This window comes from Planococcus citri, chromosome 3 (assembly GCF_950023065.1).
Source record: "Planococcus citri chromosome 3, ihPlaCitr1.1, whole genome shotgun sequence".
In the NCBI taxonomy this organism is placed as follows: Eukaryota; Metazoa; Arthropoda; class Insecta; order Hemiptera; family Pseudococcidae; genus Planococcus; species Planococcus citri.
Genome location: NC_088679.1, coordinates 78,991,682 through 79,011,495, shown reverse-complemented (window position 1 = coordinate 79,011,495; position 19,814 = coordinate 78,991,682). Strand labels below are relative to the sequence as shown.

Genomic DNA, 19,814 nt, shown 5'->3' with positions numbered 1-19,814 from the left:
TAATACAACTTTCATTCAAAAAAAAAAAAAAAAATGTCAAAATGTTTTGAATTTAATCAATACCATAGTTTCTTGAAATTTCAGGGCTTTTAATACTCATTTTTTCCGAATAAAAGTGACTTTATTAACCTAAACAGCTTAAAAAAGTAACTGAGAAAGTGACAAAACACCGGCTATACATTTTAATACAAAAAAAAAATCACCAATAAAACAGAACTCTTCGTTTCAATTAAAATCTAAAAATCAAACTTGATTGAAACTTGTTTAATTTCAGCAAAAAGCAGGACATTTTGGCAATTACTGCCGAAACAGTCCTTTTCCCAATTTTTACCAAAAAAGTTGAACTAACAATATATTTTGCAACTTTTTGATTGAAAAAAAAAAAAACGATTTTTTGCCAATTTTAGGCCAAAAATTGAGAATTTTTGCGATTTCTGGCAATAAATACGAGACCTTTGACAATTTCAGCAAAAGAAGAGATTTCTTAGCAATTTCTGGCGAAAAAACGACACATTAGAACTATCTATTCTTGGAAAAGAGTGAGAGTTTTCGGATGCAAAAAACAACACAATTTTTCTCAAAAAAAAGAAGAAAATTCTCAACAATTTAAGAAGTAAGAAAGCAAAACATTTTAGGAAATTTGCGCGAAAAAGCGAGATTTTTTAACAATACTCGATAATTTATAAGTTGACAAAATGCAGGACTTCAACAATTTTTGCAAAAATGCAAAACTTTTTGGGAATTTGGCAATTTTTTGACAAAAGCGACCTGCGAACAAATTTCCCTGATTGTGAGAAAAAAATCTGTTTGAAGTGACCTTTTGAAAATTCAAAAATTCCCCTGACTTTTCCACGATTTCCAGACTTGTGGGCACCCTGATGGTTCAAATCTAAAATTTTTATCAATGATTATTTTTGGAAGAAAGCAACGAAAAAAATCATCGCTCGTGAATGCATTTACGAAAAAAAAAAAAAAAAAAAAAACTTGAAAAAGGTGGTTTGGGGCCCAAAATTTTGAAAATAAAATGCGAGTGCAGAAGATTAATTAGTCCCTTTAGGAATCTCAGTTACGATTTTCGTGTCAAATGGTTTTCAGAATCGAAATCAACGCCTTCAAAAACATCTTCAGGATCGCCCTTTCAAAAAAAACCTGAAAATAACGCAAAATATTATGAGTGTCCTCAAGAGTTTAAACTTGAAGATGAGAAGATGTAATTCTATGGCACATATTTACACACACGAATTCTTTTGAAAAGGGTGAGGTCCCATAATCTTTTGAATGAATACACAAGTAAAGGTATTAAACACGAACTATTGTATAAAAATAAGCAAAAAGCCAGAAAATGACAAAGAACATTGCGATAAAGCGAAAAATGGTTATCAGAAAACCCTTGAGTTGAAACAATGATTATCATGAAGCACATTGGTCATTATTTACTTTTACATAAATAGATAAGTTTTCTTTGATTTTACACTATCACAAAAATTAGACGATAAGATAACGTAAACATTCGAATTCATTATCTTCGGAGCCTCTATACAGAGAATTTCCAACATCCTCCAAGAATTTATTCAAGTTGACCCAGAAATTTTTCAACAAATTTTTACGTATGTGTATCTTTACGTGAAAAGAGCTGTAGAATTAATTAAGCACAGAATTCACTTCATATTCGTCGAATTCATTTTAGAAAAATGTAAATTGAAAAAATCCAGATTAAACGAGAAAAAAAAGAGCAACTTATTAATCGCTGGCAAATTTCAATGCATACTCCCTCTCCCCTCCTTCTATCACTAAAAAATCTATTCTGATACTTTCCAGCGACGTTGATCAAACTGCTATATACGAGTATTATAAACTTTTCAAGTCTGGTATTCATTTTCAAACAAATTGACAAGTATATAAAATAATGTTGCCAGCTAAATTATATATTCCATGAAACCGTCGATCATCATTATCTCTTATTCAACGTTCTCGCCTGCATATCCTGCAACTAGGCACATTTATGCACAAGTCGCCGGTAATTGCGCTTGTTATTTGAATTTTCACCGTTTCATGTCTGTAAAAATCATTATAATACGAATTGCTGCGCTAAAATACCCGTAGCCGTAGCAAATTTTCGCTGCGAATTAAACCAACACCCTGGTGCCTTGTATATGTATGAGAAATTTACAAAAACACGGACCTTTGCATGACTTTCATTTTAACCTACATTTTTTTTTTACAACGAAATGCGAAAATTACCTACGAGTAGCTGATGTTGCTTTATCAACACTATACGTACATTTCTCGTGTTGGAATTTTTCACTTAAAAATTCGTTCGAGAGGGAGAGATGAAAAGTGATTTTTCTTTGAAATAAAAATAATCACCGGCTAGCTGATTACAACCTTTCAAAAAATTAAAACTACATTAAATAATATAAGAAACTGTTCTTATTTAAACATTCTGAAAAAGAATTTTGAATTAGATGGCAAGGGGCGTTCTAAAAAAAATAAGTTTTTTTCCTGTTTTTCGTCTCGAGTTATTTATTCGCGCTTATTTTATACACCATAATGTAATAATATAGATACCGCCTTCTCCTTAGTTATTTTTTTTACATGTTTTTATTGATGCCTAAAATTATCACCATCTCGTATTTCAAGCTGAAATGGCTTTTCGATTTTACACCCTTGTTTGAAAAATTTCTTGGGACCAAATGACTTGAAATCTGAGATAAAAAAAATAAAGACGTGTGAACTATCGAGGAAAGAGAGAAATGAAACTATTATACCGAATTATTATATATTTTCGAAGGCACTAAACACGAATAAAATATGATCTTATTTCTTCGATCCGGCTCCCCAAACCGTCAGTTCTCAAGAGAAAACATCAAATGAAAGCATCAAGGGCTCAACTCGAAAAACTGAGGGCATATTCTCAATCCTGTAACCAAAAAATTTTAGAGGCGGAAATTCACTTTTGAATTTTTGGCAGATTTTCACCCTTTTTGTGATTTTTTTCCAAACGAAACGATGGAAATAATTCTTTCATTTCACGTCTATTAACGAGAAAACAACCAGTTTCGAGCCATTCTAGAGTCTCCAGTACGTTTTCAATTTTTTCCAGCGAATTTATATAGTGAAGGACGGAGTCGGAAAATGACCTTCAACATCAGCGACTCTGGTTGATGTTTAATGGTTGCCTTTAGACAGTCTCGACACGTTGCCAGTTTGAGAGTAAATTTTTAACCATCACGTTAAAGTTATCCCAAAGTTCCCAACAGTGAATTTTCAATTTTCTCCACGAACTTTAAAATAGACAACGATGGATTTTAACACCCATAACTTCAAGTGAGTGTTAATTTGCCAAGCTCTTTCTCATTTTAGGCTGTTACTTTGAAATTCCACGTTTGTTAGCTCAAAAGTGAATTTTAGATTTTTCAAAAAAAATAAATAAATAAATACAAAAAGTGGAATTTTCCAACAAAAAAAAATCAAAATAAATCATTCATTAAATTTACTAAATATTGTCTATAAGCGAAATCAAAAGACACGATTAATTAGTACCATTCATATTCCACGTCAACTCCGCACGATTTTGAGTTCAGATGTTCCATTTCACGAAAAAATGTTCTTATGGGTCTGTTCCTCACATCAAGAAAAACGAAATATCGTTAACATCGGCCTTCAGCACCTTTTGGTACGAGGAATAAAGCCTTTTTTACAGCAGGTGACATTTCTCATCATTTAGGAGCCAATGAGAGCGTAGGAGAAGTAGAATCAAAAAAATAAGTCGATATTCATATTCAGCGATCTCAAAACCCTAATAAACCATATGTCACTCGATTTTTTCAATTTTTGTGAAATTGAGAGGGGGTAATGGAAGCGTTGGAGGGGTCGATTCAAAAAAATGAGTTGATATTCGTTTTCAGCGTTCTCAAAACCCTAATAAACCATATGTCACTCGATTTTTTCAATTTTTGTGAAATGGGGAGGGGGTGACGATAGCGTTGGAGGGGCCGAATCAGAAGAATGAGTTGATTTTCGCATTTAACGCTCTCAAAACCCTAATAAACCATATGTCACTCGATTTTTTCAATTTTCGTGAAATGGGGAGGGGGTGATGGACGCGTTGGAGAGGTCGATTCAAAAAAATAAGTTAATATTCGTTTTCGGCGCCCTCAAAACCCTAATAAACCATATGTCACTCGATTTTTTTCAATTTTCGTAAAATGGGGAGGAGAGATGGAAGCGTTGGAGGGGTCGAATCAAAAAAATAAGTTAACATTCGTATTCAGCGCTCTCAAAACCCTAATAAATCATATGTCACTCGATTTTTTCAATTTTCATGAAATGGTGAGGGGGTAATGGAAGCGTTGGAGGGGCCGATTCGAAAAAATAGTTGATATTCGCATTCACCGATCTCGAAAACATATAAAACGATATGTCACACGACATTTAAGATTTTTAAACATTATTTGATCGGAATTTTGGGGCTTTGTATCTTCTCCCCTCTCCCACCCCCACCACCAGCTTTGTGAATCTCATCACGAAAAGTTCATAGTTGGGTCATTCCATGTCAATTCGATCAAAAAAACACGATTTTGAAATTCATGTCTTTCGATTTCGCTCAAATTTTATGTACAATATCTACCCACCCAGTAAGTAAGACATTGGTCCCAGCCCCCTCAGAGGGCGGGTGGGGGGGATGTTCCCATTATTTTCACATTTTCTCGAGGTACCCAACTTCAGCATCGCATTCCTCCAAAGCTAGGGTACTTTGATCAAAACTGATTTCACAGTTGGAAAAAGCATTGAATTTTGAACTTTTTAAGCATTTTGAAATTTTCAAAATTTGAAAGTTGAACTTTCACATTGAAAGGTTAAATTTCAAAATGGCGCTGTAAGTGGGAGCTACCGTTTAAAATTCTGAAAAAATTTCCATAGATGTACCTTGTGATGTTTTTTGAAAATATTCAAGTTTCGAGATGGGATCTCTTGAGTGAATGGGAGCACCCCCACCCCCCAATTTTGGGCAAAACTTTCGAAAAAAAATCTGGGGCATGTGATATGTCGAATTATATGTTTTTGGTAACGCTGAACACGAATATGACGTCAGATTTTTGATTAGACCCAATCCACGGCCCCTAGCACCTCCCCAAATGGGGTGAAAGTTCAAAAAAGGGTTTGGTTTGTGCGACACATGAAATATAATGTTTTTGGCGACGCTGGACACGAATATGACGTCAGATTTTTGATTAGACCCAATCCACGGCCCCTAGCACCTCCCCAAATGGGGTGAAAGTTCAAAAAAGGGTTTGGTTTGTGCGACACATGAAATATAATGTTTTTGGCGACGCTGGACACGAATATGACGTCAGATTTTTGATTGGACCCCATCCACGGCCCCCAGCACCTCCCCAAATTGGGTGAAAGTACAAAAAAAAGTTTTGTTTGTACGACACATCAAATAGAATGTTTTTAGTGACGCTGGACACGAATATGACGTCAGATTTTTGATTGGACCCCATCCACGGCCCCTAGCACCTCCCCAAATGGGGTAAAAGTACAAAAAAGGGTTTGGTTTCTGCGACACATGAAATAGAATGTTTTTGGTGACATTGAACACGAATATGACGTCAGATTTTTGATTGGACCCCATCCACGACCCCAGCACCTCCCCAAATGGGGTAAAACTTCAAAAAAAGGTTTAGGGGCCGTGGATGGGTTCCAATCAAAAATCTGACGTCATAATCGACTTCTACCAATTGGGGGGGAGGTTCTGGGAGCCATGGGTGAGGTCAATTTGAAGAACTAAGGCTATATTCGTGTTCAACGATATCCAAAACATACTATTCCATGTGTCACACGAATGAAACCATTTTTTTAAAGGTCCCCCCCCCTTGGGGAGGTGCTGGGGGCCGTGAATGGGTCCAATTAAAAATCTGACGTCATATTCGTATTCAGCTATTTTCGATTCGACCTCTCCAACGTCCTCATTGGCACCCAAATAACAAGAAATTTATACTGCTGCAGAAAACAAACTCCACTCAACCTGTACCTAGAAGGGGTCGGGCTAATCAGCGAATTTTTCTTTCTTTTTTTGAGCAAATCGAAATGCTTAAACCCAAAACCAAGCTGATTTAACAATTTTACACACAGGGACTCTTATAGAGACCCTCTCAAAAAATTTAGTCAGAGATATGTAAACGTTTTTTTTTTTTTTTTTGATAGTCCAGACTAAATTCAAACACCACACAATAGTAATTCAACACGGAAAGTTATTTTCCCGATAACGAATTCTATTTTCAATTCGAGGAGCAAAAGTAAGTAATATTTTTGAAAAATGAGGATCCTTGTATTGCATTATTGGAAAAATCCGAGTTTTAAAACACGAAGAATGACAGAACGGTGACTTTCAAGTAGGGTATAATTTGACGAATATTTTCTTTGAAATGTCATTTTTCCCCGACACAAAGCCTAAAAAATGTATCCATGATTTAAAAGCTTTTCCCTTTGAGAGTGAACTTGTTTTTTGCATTTTGTAAAAGCGCGCGGAGAGAGCGACCCTTCAACTAAACTACACCTTTTACTCTTAGTATTGCATTTTAAAACATCAAATTTTTAAGAATCATCATCACCATCACCGCGAGCATATCGATGCAATAAACAAGTACGTAAACATCGATACCATTTTTCCACCAAAAAAAAAAAAAAAAACCCTCATAAAACTTCGACTCAGATTTCAAAGTCATTCTATATATAGGTACAGTACAGATAGTCAACATCTCGTTAACTATGCTGCATCACTATCTTGAAACTCTTTTCACCCATCAATTGCTCCATTTTGGCCCCTTTTCAACCATTATAGCTAGTTCAAAATGGAACGAGATTTCTCCAAAAAAAAAAAAAAAAAAAGCTCGAAGAAAAAGTAGGAAAAAAAATCAATATACTTTCGGTATCTTACCAACAGCCAACACGCGTACGCGACATTATTTTCATAGAAAGGCGAGCTGGAGCGTGGGAGGGGGGCAGGGGGGCAGGGGCAGGGGCAGCGGTAGGCGAGCAATTTCTTATCGAATTGTACGGTAGCCACCACGAATAAGAGGAAACCGAAAAAAGGAGAAAAAAAAGGCTAATTTTCAAACATTTTCAACTCTCGCGGTGGCGAGGGATGGAGGAAGACCAGACGATTTTCAAAATTGAACTTATATCTTCGCTCGGCGATTTGGGATTTTAAAAGTGTGCTCGGTGCGCTCTTATGTGGCAACCATCATTTACAATATACTACGTGCTTCGACTTCGATTTAAACAACCTCCCATTCTTACACTATATGTGTATATATATACGAGCAATAGTACATTACATTACATATACCAACACCACACGCACCATTCGAACTTTAATCTAGATCAGGTGTACTAGAAATTGTGAAGTTGACCGATCGCCTTTCGTCCTTATCATCGTAGAAATTAACCTTTAACTTCTCGTATCGAGCTAAACCTATCGTTTTTTCGTTTCAGTTCACATAATGTATGTAATACTTAAATCGAATGCAATAAACAATACGAATTACGAAGAAGTTTATAAATAGTCGACACGAGTAGGTAAGTAGTCCTAGAGCAACCCAAGTAGGTATAATTTTACTTCGTTTGCTGTTCTAGTACCTGATTGAGTAGGCTATGGGTAATTTCGATGGAAATTTTTCCAAAATATTGTATCACAGATACGTAGATTTGATCGAAAGATGAAAATTTGTCAAATCAAAACCTATTCTACAACATTTGGAAGTGATTGATTTGTATCTTGGTTCACTTTTCATCAAATTTCGCCAAAGTTTAGTCCATAAACCATGCAATAGGTATCCTGCACCTAGACCAAGCCAAATCCAAGAAAGTAAACCTCACTGTACCACAAATACCTTCCCAATTCATCGACAAAACTGCCCCTAATACCTTCTGAAAGAAAAAAATCCATAAAATATCTCGAGTAAGTAAATTCTTCGAGAGACTTACCCAACACGACGCTGATTTTGGCAAGTTCATTATCTTGCCAAGCAGTCTGGCCTTGGTGTAAAGTGCAGACAAACAAGACGAAGAAATATACAGCCAGCAGAGATGATGACATGATGACGACGATGATAAGATACTGCGAATAAACAGGGCAGATTCTACGTCAAAACTTCTTCATCTCAAATTTGATTCGATTCGAGTACAGGTACGAGTATTATCGCGAACGCATATTATAATCGCGTACGACGACGCCACATATCGTTGAATTCTCGCTTATTTTTTTCTCCTCAAAGTAATCCGCAAAGATGCGAGAATCGAGATTACTAGATACGAAAATTTGCAACGAAAACGACCACACGATAAAATAAGTGATACAAAAATTATGAACACGAGCTCGAGAAAAAATTTACATTAAACTAAACACTCTATCGCAAAATCACTGTGGGAAATAATTTTTACGATGAAAAAAAAAAAAGTCAACGATAACAATAATAATTAGAATAAGGATAACGATAATAAAACAACAACAAAAACAACATATAAATAAATTTTAACGCGATAAACGCATCGAGAATTTCTGCGACAGTGCTAGACGTTGCAAATTTTCAAAATGAGGGCAATCACCATTCGCTAGACGATGTTTCTCTCTGTGTTTTACAAGTTGCGCAACCGCATCGTGCTCCAACGCTGAATACTTGCGCGTGGCGATTTTTTTTTTTTTCGTCTTCACCCTCTTCGTAATTACAATTTCAAAAAGCTTTCGATCCTGCAACAAAGAGAGAGAGAAAAAAAAACAAACTGATTAAAGCTTCACATCGTCCAAACAACCGAGCTTTCACCCATAATTACCCAAAAAATATACGACACGCTAATTGCGCGCTATTTACTTTACATAGCGTTTTTGATTACCTGCCTTTTTTTCCCCCCACCTGCCCTGCCCCATCTTCGATAGGTACTATCTGTACATGTATGCTAAATACGGATATAAATATATAAATAAAAGGCACTCGATTTGACACACAATGGTCAGTAAATTCGTTTTAGCAGTATTGTATGGGTAGATTGAGGGTTTTTGTTGAATCTCCGTTCTCCTCGTTCGACGTTTTATATTCTCGTCGTCGACGTTTTTAGAAAATCGAAATTCTATTTTTCCGACGTAAAAAAAAAAAACTACCTCACACACAGTTATAAAAGGTACACGGAAGTGATCGCGAGAACTTAGTCTAGACCCTCAATTCGTTCGAGTGGTCGCAATTTTAACCGTCAGGATTCACCATTAACGAAAACGGTTCAAAAAAATAGGAAAAAAGTCGACTTTTTTGCTGGAAGAGGGGGGGGGGGGGGTTAGGTTAAAAACTCGAAATCTCAAGAACAGGAATGAAATCCGCTATTTAATTTTTTTTAGTGACTTTAATGACTGAAAAATAGCAAAAAAGTGACCAAAAATTTGAGAAAAAGTGACCAAAATTTTGAGAAATGAGAGCGAATGTATTATGTTAGTCGAGGAGCCCGCATAAGGATCTATTGCACCCCCCCCTTCCGGTAGATCCTCCGGGACAACTTTTTTCTCAAGAGGGGAGTCCTAAGGAACATTTCTAGCCCTTGTCCTCAAAAAAAAGTGGCCCTACTTTCAAAATGGCGGCCATTTTCATTGACAGGTCAGCCGAAATCGCAGATTTTGCGTTCCAATCCAACATATGACTTGCACGAAATTTTTTAAACCGTACAAAGGTAGATCGAAAGATCAGGCAAAAAAAATTTATCATTTGTCAAAATTTCCAGGGCTAAAACGCCTTTTTCGATTTTTAGTGAATTTTTGAAAATCAAGTTTAGGCCAAAAATGAGGGAAAAAAACCAAAATTATACCAAATTGACCAAGACAGCTGAAATTTGGGATATGCCCTATTTTCGACACGCCAAAACTATTAGAAACTGTTTCAACCCGTTTTGGGCAGTTCTGGAGCCTCCAGCAGATTTTTGAAACTCGAAATTCCCACAAAATTTCAACAAATGAAGTTGGAAACTGAAATTTATTCAGCAAACTAATTTCAATACGCTACGAAGTCGACTGCAGGTGGATTTCAAGTCGTTTTGGAGTCTCCAGCGACTTTTTGAAAATTACTGGAGCCTCCAGTAGATTTTTGAAACTCGAAATTTCCCAAAATTTCATCAAATGGAGTAGAAAACCGGAATTCATTCTACAAACTAATTTCAATACTCTACGAAGTCGACTGCAGGTAGATTTTAAGTCATTTTGGAGCCTCCAGCGACTTTTTGAAAATTACTGGAGCCTCCAGTAGATTTTTGAAACTCGAAGTTCCCCAAAATTTCGTCAAATGGATACGGAAAGCCGAAATACATTCCGCAAACTAATTTCGACACACCACGAAGTCGACTGCAGGTGGATTTCAAGTCGTTTTGGAGCCTCCAGCGACTTTTTGAAAATTACTGGAGCCTCCAGTAGATTAAAATTAGTTTGCGAAGTAAATTTCAGCTTACTAACTCTATTTAAAGAAATTTTGGGGGAATTTCAAGTTTCAAAAATCTGGTGGAGACTCTGGTAATTTTCAAAAAGTCGCTGGAGGCTCCAAAAAAACTTGAAATCCACCTGCAGTCGACTTCGTAGCGTATCGATATCGAAATTAGTTCGCAGAATGAATATTTTGGGTTTCCATCTCCATTTGATGAAATTTTGGGAAATTTCAAGTTTCAAAAATCTACTGGAGGCTCCAGATCTGCTCAAAACGGTTTGAAACAGTTTCCAATCGATTTGGCATGTCGAAAATAGCGTACATCCCAAATTTCAGTTTTTTTGGTCAATTTGGTAAAATTTTGATTTTTCCCCTCATTTTTGGCCTAAATCTGATTTTCAAAAATTCACCAAAAATCGAAAAAGGCGCATTAGCACTTGAAATTCTGACAGGTGATGAATTTTTGCATGATCTTTCGATCTACCTTTATACGGGGTTTAGAAAAATATCGACTCTATCCAATCACATCGTCTTACATTTTCAATGTTGAACTTTTTCTTTTTTACACGACAAATCTTCTGAAAAAAGTGACTTTTTTGGCCATTTTCGCCGAAATAGTGACCAAAACGTGACTTGCAAGTGAAATAGTGACTTAGTCACTTTTTAAGTGCAAGAAGACACATTTGGGGCATCCTCCAGATGTACTCATATATTTCAAATTTCAGCTCCTTAGGAGGGAAATGTCCCAACTAGCACAAGCATAGAAAAAGGAGCAAATATTTATTATAATTGAACGAAATTTTGACAAATTGAGCATTAATTGCATGAAATGACCTTAAAACTGACATAAAACTGATTAAAATGACACAAAAATTGAAGAAATATCTCAAAAGAGCAAAATTTCGTGAAAATTGCACAGATTACAAAACATTTTCAGTGAAATTGATCAATTAATAAGTATCACTTTAGGTACTTGAACCGTACAAAATTTGGGTAAAATAACACGAAATGTCAACAAAAAAAAAAAAACGTAAAATGAACATGAAAAAAAAACTGAAAATCGCCAACAATTGACAAAAATTTATCTTCCAAATGCACAAAATTTCAGCCTTCTTGGTTAATTCGGAGGGGGAAAGGGGAATGTCTCAAAGTTTTTCCAGGTCAAAACATAAATGAAACCCTGACACTTTTCCCCTTCAAATTGCTGTAGACGTTCGATTTTAGGGTAGTAGGTCTTGGTATCTTGTACAATTTTTGATTCTCTATCAATTGATTTTCATTTTGATCTTTCTTGACCATTTTCACGCCTCTTCTTCATCATCTTTTAAAAATGTGAATAAATTAACGCAAATTTGAAATCAAGATCCCCCCCCCCAAACCAAAATTACCAAATTTGAGCAAATTTCGTTGAAATGGCTCCGACTGAGATTTTCTCAGAACATGAGGGAAAAATAAACAATCTCATAACGAAAACTGATGAAAATTTACCTTTGACCCCCCCCCCCCCACCCTTCAAATATCAAAAATGATTGAGTAACATTCATACTCGGTAATACTTAATATCAATTCCATTCCAATCCAAAACATTTTTATTTTTATCCCTTTCCCAGTCCCAGAATCTTCAACGTTCAACACAGTTTTACTAATTTTGGGCTGCTGAAAGCCTGAAACAGCTGAAACGAAACGAAGTCTAAATCCTGCGAAAAAAAGGGATTTTTTTATAAAATGATAATTGATAATTAACGATAACGTGCACAATTTTAAAGAAAATATAATATTTGGAATTTAGGAAAAAATAATTTCCTTTAAAAAATGAGTTTCTTTTTGGTAAACAATGTAAAAATACGGTATTTTACCGCCATTACTGGCCAAACTGGCCAAACACCCTCCCCCTCCCCTCCACTCAACAAACCCTTATCTAATCTTGATAAAATTTCGAATTTGGAATTTGGAAACTTGGACGTTTTATGATACATAATACTTGAATAATGTAAAAACTTGAAAAATAAAATGGCTCTCCAAGCTCGTCATAACCACAATCAAAAAATTTAAAATCATTTCTGGGAGAAAAGAAAACATCAATGTTATGTTTCTTCTCCATTCATCAACCCCGAAGCTTTGAAGCAATGAACTTCGTATTATTGAAAATTGAACTAATATTTTTGCTAAATTCGAGCATCTCACCTTCCTTTTCTCGCAACAATAAACGATGCTTATCATAACAATAAAATAACCCGGTTTCAGAATTCAAACTCGAACAAACCGAAGAATAAACTTCTACCCGGTCAAAAATTACAGATCATTACTCAATTGCTCAAACGAGCATACTTCCAAAGTTATCCTCAACTAGCTATAAAACTATATAAACCACATTTGCGAGGATTTCCATAATAATTGAACAGATACGAGTGATGATGGGATGACAGCAGTAATTCGTACGTACATCTTAACGAAATAGTGACATCCGGGTTGGTATATTTTTCACATAGCAATACTTAAATAAACATAGAACAAATGTACTTACACGTGTTAGAATCGTGAAACATCTTTGATCATATTTGTACGAATGCAGTATATTTTTTTCAACGAATAACTACGACAATATACGTTTAGAAAAAATAAGAAAACACATACGATTACAAATTGCTTAAAACACCAACACGAATGCAATTTAATAAAAAACACATGCTCTAACACGAAGTTCACAATACCGAAGAGAATATAAATTTACGCAAAATAGTGATGGAACAATTAAGTTTTAATTTTGCAAAAGTTACTTTATCCATCAATCATCGCCGATTAATTAATAAAAGTAACAGATCACTTCGCACTTCAGAGTTCAATACTCTAATGAAAAGATAAACGCACACTAGTAAACTAGCTACCCAAACAAACTGGAGTTAATGGGAGGGGATTGGGCGGAAGTTATTGTACATTGTATTGGGAGATATGATTCACTTCTCGATTATTTTTGAATGATTCATCTGTAACAATCTTACGTTAGAAATGTTTTCCGATGAATTTGATTTGAAATGCAGATAAGATTGTTCAAAAATAATGTGATTTATGTGACAATGCTTCGTAGAACATCTACGAAGACGAGAAGAAGTTTGCTCTTTTCGTGGAAAGAAATTACTCACATGGGCGAGACGATTTTCAAAACCATACCTAATAATTTATTGTTATTAAGTACCTCTGCCTACGCTAATGCCCATCCAAATATTATCCTAGTTATTAAAAATTAGCATCAGCATGATCATTAATGAGCCCTAGATAGCCTGAGATACGAGTAGATATAGGTAGATCTCGAAGAATAAGAATAGAAGGAGGATCATCTAACGAAAAAATATTAGCTTTTTAAAATCAAAGAGAGCGATTCGAATAGAAAATTATTTCAGCTCAACCTTTGCTCGAGCTCATCTCATTTTCAAAGCAGCACGATACAATAATCTTGAATACGGTTTACAAGTTCAGTTCACGAAGAGTCGAAGAAACAGTTTTCGAAAATGAGCTTTTATTTCATTAGAATACATACGAGTACAATATTCCTCAACAAAACGTTCTTTCAGGCATAGATTCCATTAACATTCAATTTATTCATTAATAATTATTTAAAATTTTATTTCCATTTCAGCCTGAGTAAGAGACTGATAAACTGAGAACAAAATCTGAAAGTAGTTTTCAATTGAGGAGCTCATTGCAAAAGTAGCCCTTGTCACATGAACCTATGCAATCTCCAAAGCTCTCCCTTGAGCGTACCCAGTATCATGAATGTAAACTCTATAAAGCAATTCCTCTCAGGGCTACTCAGGGTAGACTAACTTGACGGTCATTTCATCATTACAACATGATCTCCGCTGTTGGCAATAGGTGCAATCGAGTAAAACGTGTCTAAAAGTTCATGTGACAAGGGCTACTTTTGCAATGAGCTCCTCAATTTATCATAAAGCCCAAGTCAGAGATGTTTGAAAATAATCAATTTTGAACGAATCTACATAGGTAGGTACTAAGTAGTAAGTAAAGTACTTAATTTTTAAAAAACACGATCCTTATAAAAATCAGATCCCAATAAATGATACTTCTTGTTTTACAGCTAAATATTTTAATTCGTAAGTTGTATACAATCCGATAAAAATAGTACACGTACGAACTAATAGAATATGAAAAATGTAATAACAATATAAATCCATACAAGAAAGACTCATGTAATGTATAAGTATTCAGAATAATATAACTAAAAATTCAGCGAGCGAAGTGCAGATCATTCGAAACATTCAGTATAAAAATGAGAACACCGCTGCAATCTTTCTATTTAAAATTGACCGTCGATAAAATTCTGTTCATTTCATGAAAATGTAGATACATACTCGTATAAATGCACTAGAAACGCGAACGGTGGTCTACTTGAAAAAAAATATATATACGCGATAATTTGTAAATTTCATAACAGAAGTCAACCTGGACGTTTTGATCATGCGGTAAATTAATTAAACGGTAAATAATTATATAAACGTATGAATCGACCATGTTTCGCTTATTTATGCCGCCGCTAGACCAGCTTTCATTCGGCATTTTTCCAATAACGATCTTAGCATTAGTCTTTTGCGAGATAAATCACGTAATTGTTTGATGAACACATCCAAATCAATCACTCCTCTTCGCAGTGCTTCTCCTATATAATAAATTGTGTCTTCAGTAGCAGCATCTTCGCAATGTGTATTTAAAATTCTGCAAGATAAGAGAAGATTTATAAGGTGATAAATGATGAGAAACATACGTCGTACATTCAAAACTACATTTTTTTTAATGTAGGTAATAATTTAAGAATTACGTACTGTTTGTATAACGGCGTTGTTGTAATTACAGCGTCATCAACGTCTACGTCTTCTTCGGATGATAATTTTTCGATGGTTTTTTCCAATTCTACTTCTTTATCTTTCAGCATTTGGATTTTTTGCTCAATGCTTTGCTGTAAACATATTCCACAAGTTATTAAGAAACTTCACATTCGTTTCGAATGATCAACGAACATTGTATAAAGGGTTACCTTTTCTTTCTCTAAATTATCGAACATGGTATCTAATTTATTTTTTCCTTGATTCAATTCTCGTTGAGTTTGTAATAAAATTTCAACTTCGTCTTGACATAGCACCGTCTGCTCGTTAACTTTTCTCCTGATTTTATCTTCGATAGCGGACATCAACGAAGCTCGAATATGTTCTTCGGTAATTGTACCGGTGCTATTCTAAAAAAATCATTATTGAAATTAATACGCAAGTTAGAAACAATTCGTCTACATCCTCTATACTGTTCCAACTCACTGGTGAAGATGCGGAAGTAACTAAATTAGACTGGTTCGATGCGAATGGCGAATATGGCAAATTTGAAGCCGTCGAAGTCGGATAAGGTGTTGAAACTGCCGGAGAAGGAGGATAAGGAGGATAATTTGAGGGATGTGCGGGACTAGGTGTGGCCGCGGAGAACATATTATTCTGAGGAGGATAAGGCGGGTATCCGAAATTTTGGTATCCGCTGGAGACATTCGTTTGAGCGGTTGGATAAGGTGGATAAGATGAATTCAAAGGGTAAGGAGTAACTCCAGTTGCAGGGCTGGAACCTGTGTAAGCTGAAACATGTCATCGGATTGTTAAAATCGTCTTAGCGAAGATGAGAATGGTTGGTTTTTTCAATTATACCTTGAGTTGGGTATGGAGTTGATGTAGTAGTTTCATGCTTCGGTTTAGCAAACACAGGTGGACAATCACTGAACGCTTTGATCATCATTTCAATCAGTCCTACTAGATTTGAAGAACTCTGCGACAGAAACAAATCAAAAAATAATACGTAGGCGAGTAACTCACACAACCGAAATGATATTCGCGATGACTTACTGAATTCCAATTATGCAAATAAGGTAAATACACTTTGCCACTGTGATCCATAAACATAGAAGGCTTCAAACACATATCCGCCGTAGGTTTAACAAAACATATCGGAGCGTGCAAAGGATGAGTATCCATTAACCACAAGCATACCGGAATGTGATACGTTTTGCCTAGAAAACAATCGTCATTATAAACATGTATTATAAAAAATCCGCTAAAATAGCAGCCGTACCCTAAATACTGATATTTACCTTTGTAAGGTACTGGAATAGTTCCACTCAAGTTGAATAATTCCTTCTTCAAACCGTTTGAGAAAACTAGAAAAAAAAGACACCGATGAATCTCACGAAAGTTCGTTTCATAAAACATCATCTGAATTATACCAACCGAATTGTTCTTCTTTTGCAATCAGCCCTTGATAGGTTTTTCTTACTTTCAATATGTCACGATACGTTTGATCAATATTTTGATACTGAAAAACATCGCATTAGGTGATTCAAGTTATATACTACTTTGTTAATTGAAAGTCGCATAAGTACAGGTACATTTTACTCACTTTATAAAGACTTTGCTTCAACCTTTCTTCAGAAGTCATGTTTGATAGATTTGAAATATCATGCACAATAATTCTTCAACAAAAGCTTGAGTTTGAGCAAAATTCAATGACTCATACAGAACACAGTATGATGTAAATAGAGAGCTTCCGAAATGCGGAAAAACATGAATCAACTCTCCGTATATTAACGCACGCAAGAAATATCAGAAATGAATAGTTAATCAGAATAAAAAACTGTCAAACCTACAAAATTATAACTTTTTAAATTAATTTAGGTCCAAAAATTTTGAGTGATAAGAAACAATAAAAATAAAATGACGTTTCTCCTCCAATCCCCACCTAGTATGTAACACGCTATTTAGTTCATTTTGCATGATTATTTTAATGGTGAGGTGAATTCTTCCACGTCCAAACTCAAGCTCAACACTCACTCAAGTTTTAACTTTCAATTGAAAATAAACTACTGCAAGTATGAAATTTGAACGAATTCAAATTTAAAGTCATCTAACAAGAACTAGATGTTCATTCTGAAGTTGAATGGCTAAATGAAACCAATTCTATAAATCAATTTCTAGGGTGATTCCTAGGTACGTTTCGACGAAGATTACAAAGCCACTGACACTACATCATTTCTATTTCATTCATGCATCTCTTTCGACTTCGAATATACAGTTTTAGATACAATTTACGTAATATTCAATGCATGTTGGAATCCGATCTCTCAACGATCTGTTTCCTATCAACAAATGAACTTTAACAGTTCCATAATAAAAATTCATTCTTCACTGACAAATGCCGAAGTAAACTTTGAAAGATGTATCTCTATCAATGAAACAAATCAATTTACATGAGATAAACTTGATACTTTATTCAAATAGAAAACAATTAAGTAATATAAAAATGCATTACATTTACAAATATCTTAAACATCAAACATAAATACCGACCCAAATGAGAAGGCACAGTATTCCGAAACCAGAAAATACAGCGGCGACTAATGCAACGGCAGCTTCTTTAACAATATCCCGAGTATATTTATTGCTAGTCACTTCGTATACGAAAAACCATGCAGTGAAGAAGGTTCCAATACCGAATAATATCAACGTTAGATGCGGCAGAAGGGCCGGATTCACCGGTGATAAGTAAGGAATCATCAAATCGATCGGTATCTGTAAAAAGAAACCATAATTGAAATACCATTCGATTACTTACGCAGCTGATTAGGAGGGTCTTCTCTTTACCTTTTCCATGATGTTTTCATACACTTTCGAAATATATTTTTTACTGTAAATTAGTTTAAAACAATTTAGAAAAGCACCGAAAACGTTTCTGATTTACCTTATCTGCGTGAATGATGATTATTTACGCTACGTACGCTGACGCTTACGTGTTTAGTAATTAAAATGCTATTTAGAAAACATCGATGATATCATTTTTGTGGTGAGGTGCAGAATATTTCAAAACTATTTTTTTTTTGAAGTCCAAAATCATTTCAAATTTTAATTTCGATAGTTTTGATTTTAATTATAATTACTCTGCAGTAATGTTGATAAAAATGATCGAAAAAATGAAAAAACCAAGCAACTTCAAAAAACGTAAGAAAAATAATTGTTGAAAAAAATGGGGAATAAAGTACCACATTCGTAACTTGGAAATTGAAAAATTAAATGGTGTTTTGAACTGTTTTATTCTCTAGGTTTTTCACTGTAATGTTCATTTTTCAGTTTTTCACGGCTGGGCTTTAATTATCGACAAGTAATAAAGGAAAATAAAATAGAAATCAACCAAAAAGCAAGAAAAACGTAAATTTCAATTTCTATACTCTTCTCAAAATGTCTCAATAGGATTCCTGTTCAACTTTTCCATGTCCACCATTCGAAAAAAAGGCAAATAAGCATCGCAACAAATTACAGAATGAAAACACATCAATTTATTTAAAATGAATAATCACAAAATTTCAAACTATTCGTAGGCTTATTATTAATAATAGGAAATAAAACAACATGCATGTCAGGTAATTTAGACTCGACGACTGGACAAAAACAAGCTAAATACCAACGTTTGCCTAACACACAAATTAAATTTTTGCGAAATCCTTGATTATAATTCGACTGCCTAAAATCTCTCTCATTTCTCAACTTGCCTGAAAAAATAACATCGGTTTCCAACGTTAACAAAAATATAGAGGTAATCAAGGAGAAAAAATTCAAGAAAGCAGATACAAAAAATACGAATACAAACAAGCATTCTGTCCAATCGTCGCTTACAACATGGAAATAACCGATAAAATCTACATTTATATCGCTACTGGTTAAAATTTGCTGGAAAAATATAGCCTCGACAGCCACGGTATTTGCGGAATACAACATAGAATACATAATCGAGACGAAGAAATATCTGTGATTGAAATACCCTATACAATTACCCACCAGCGAACAGTGCGCCCGTCTTCTTGGAATACATTTTTTGCAATTATTGCAATGCACGCATCTGATAAAAATAAACGAGATTTTTAAATAAGCAAGAAAAGTGTTATATAAATACACAAAGAGCATTAATTACTAACCTCGGAGGTATATTTCTATCGCATTGAGTACATAATTTCACATTTAAATCAGGTTCTGTACATATATCCACATTTACAGAGGTATCGGTCAATATTAAATAAATCAAATTTCCTAATAAATTGGACACGATGAATAATAAAATAATGAAATAAATACAAAATATGAACCTATTCTGGAAAAGTGTGGGAGCTATGATGCATATTTGTAAACATAATTCGATGACTAAAGTAAAAGACATTAAAACACGAGTACATAACGTAGAACATCTCGAAATGAATATTCTAGGACCTAAAGTCATAATCGAGAGACATAAAATCGCATCTGAAATCAAAAACAAACATATACC

General features: G+C 34.7%; 4 protein-coding genes across 5 annotated transcripts in view; all 4 read right to left on the bottom strand.

Moving 5' to 3' along the window:
* Sema1a (semaphorin 1a) overlaps positions 1-13,405 on the bottom strand; it is a 64,006-nt gene extending 50,601 nt beyond the window's left edge. The window contains exons 1-2 of one of the 2 annotated variants that reach the window (XM_065355646.1): positions 12,985-13,405; positions 7,993-8,755 (exon numbers count right to left, since the gene is read on the bottom strand). In XM_065355646.1, coding sequence (XP_065211718.1) covers positions 7,993-8,104 — 112 coding nt within the window. In that variant the 5' untranslated portion in view covers positions 8,105-8,755; positions 12,985-13,405. The remainder of the gene's footprint in view (positions 1-7,992; positions 8,756-12,984) is intronic. The other variant, XM_065355647.1, reaches the window with a different exon arrangement.
* Positions 13,406-13,957: 552 nt separating this feature from the next.
* Positions 13,958-17,202, bottom strand: TSG101 (tumor susceptibility gene 101). Its single transcript, XM_065355645.1, has 9 exons — positions 16,902-17,202; positions 16,733-16,817; positions 16,597-16,662; positions 16,352-16,515; positions 16,157-16,274; positions 15,782-16,086; positions 15,508-15,705; positions 15,296-15,429; positions 13,958-15,188 (listed from the first exon to the last, which is right to left on the bottom strand). The coding sequence occupies exons 1-9, from the start codon at positions 16,938-16,940 to the stop codon at positions 14,999-15,001; spliced, it is 1,299 nt and encodes a 432-aa protein (XP_065211717.1). The 5' UTR covers positions 16,941-17,202; the 3' UTR covers positions 13,958-14,998.
* A 541-nt stretch (positions 17,203-17,743) lies between these two features.
* kud (oligosaccharyltransferase subunit 5 kud) lies at positions 17,744-18,302 on the bottom strand. The gene is made up of 2 exons (XM_065355644.1): positions 18,143-18,302; positions 17,744-18,070 (listed from the first exon to the last, which is right to left on the bottom strand). Exons 1-2 carry the CDS (start codon positions 18,149-18,151, stop codon positions 17,831-17,833), a joined length of 249 nt encoding a protein of 82 aa, XP_065211716.1. The 5' UTR covers positions 18,152-18,302; the 3' UTR covers positions 17,744-17,830.
* A 506-nt stretch (positions 18,303-18,808) lies between these two features.
* LOC135839557 (probable palmitoyltransferase ZDHHC24) lies at positions 18,809-19,766 on the bottom strand. The gene is made up of 2 exons (XM_065355642.1): positions 19,468-19,766; positions 18,809-19,391 (listed from the first exon to the last, which is right to left on the bottom strand). Exons 1-2 carry the CDS (start codon positions 19,764-19,766, stop codon positions 18,836-18,838), a joined length of 855 nt encoding a protein of 284 aa, XP_065211714.1. The 3' UTR covers positions 18,809-18,835.
* Between the last annotated feature and the right edge of the window lie 48 nt (positions 19,767-19,814).

Bases quoted from the DNA above. Each gene is read 5' to 3' on its own strand.
- TSG101 (XM_065355645.1), bottom strand. From the start codon at position 16,940: ATGACTTCTGAAGAAAGGTTGAAGCAAAGTCTTTATAAA. The intron at 16,663-16,732 runs GTTGGTATAATT...TTTTTTTTCTAG, and splicing joins TGCAAAAGAAGAACAATTCG to TTTTCTCAAACGGTTTGAAG. The intron at 16,087-16,156 runs GTATAATTGAAA...GACATGTTTCAG, and splicing joins AACTCCATACCCAACTCAAG to CTTACACAGGTTCCAGCCCT.
- LOC135839557 (XM_065355642.1), bottom strand. From the start codon at position 19,766: ATGACTTTAGGTCCTAGAATATTCATTTCGAGATGTTCTACGTTATGT. The intron at 19,392-19,467 runs GTTAGTAATTAA...TATTTTTATCAG, and splicing joins GATAGAAATATACCTCCGAG to ATGCGTGCATTGCAATAATT.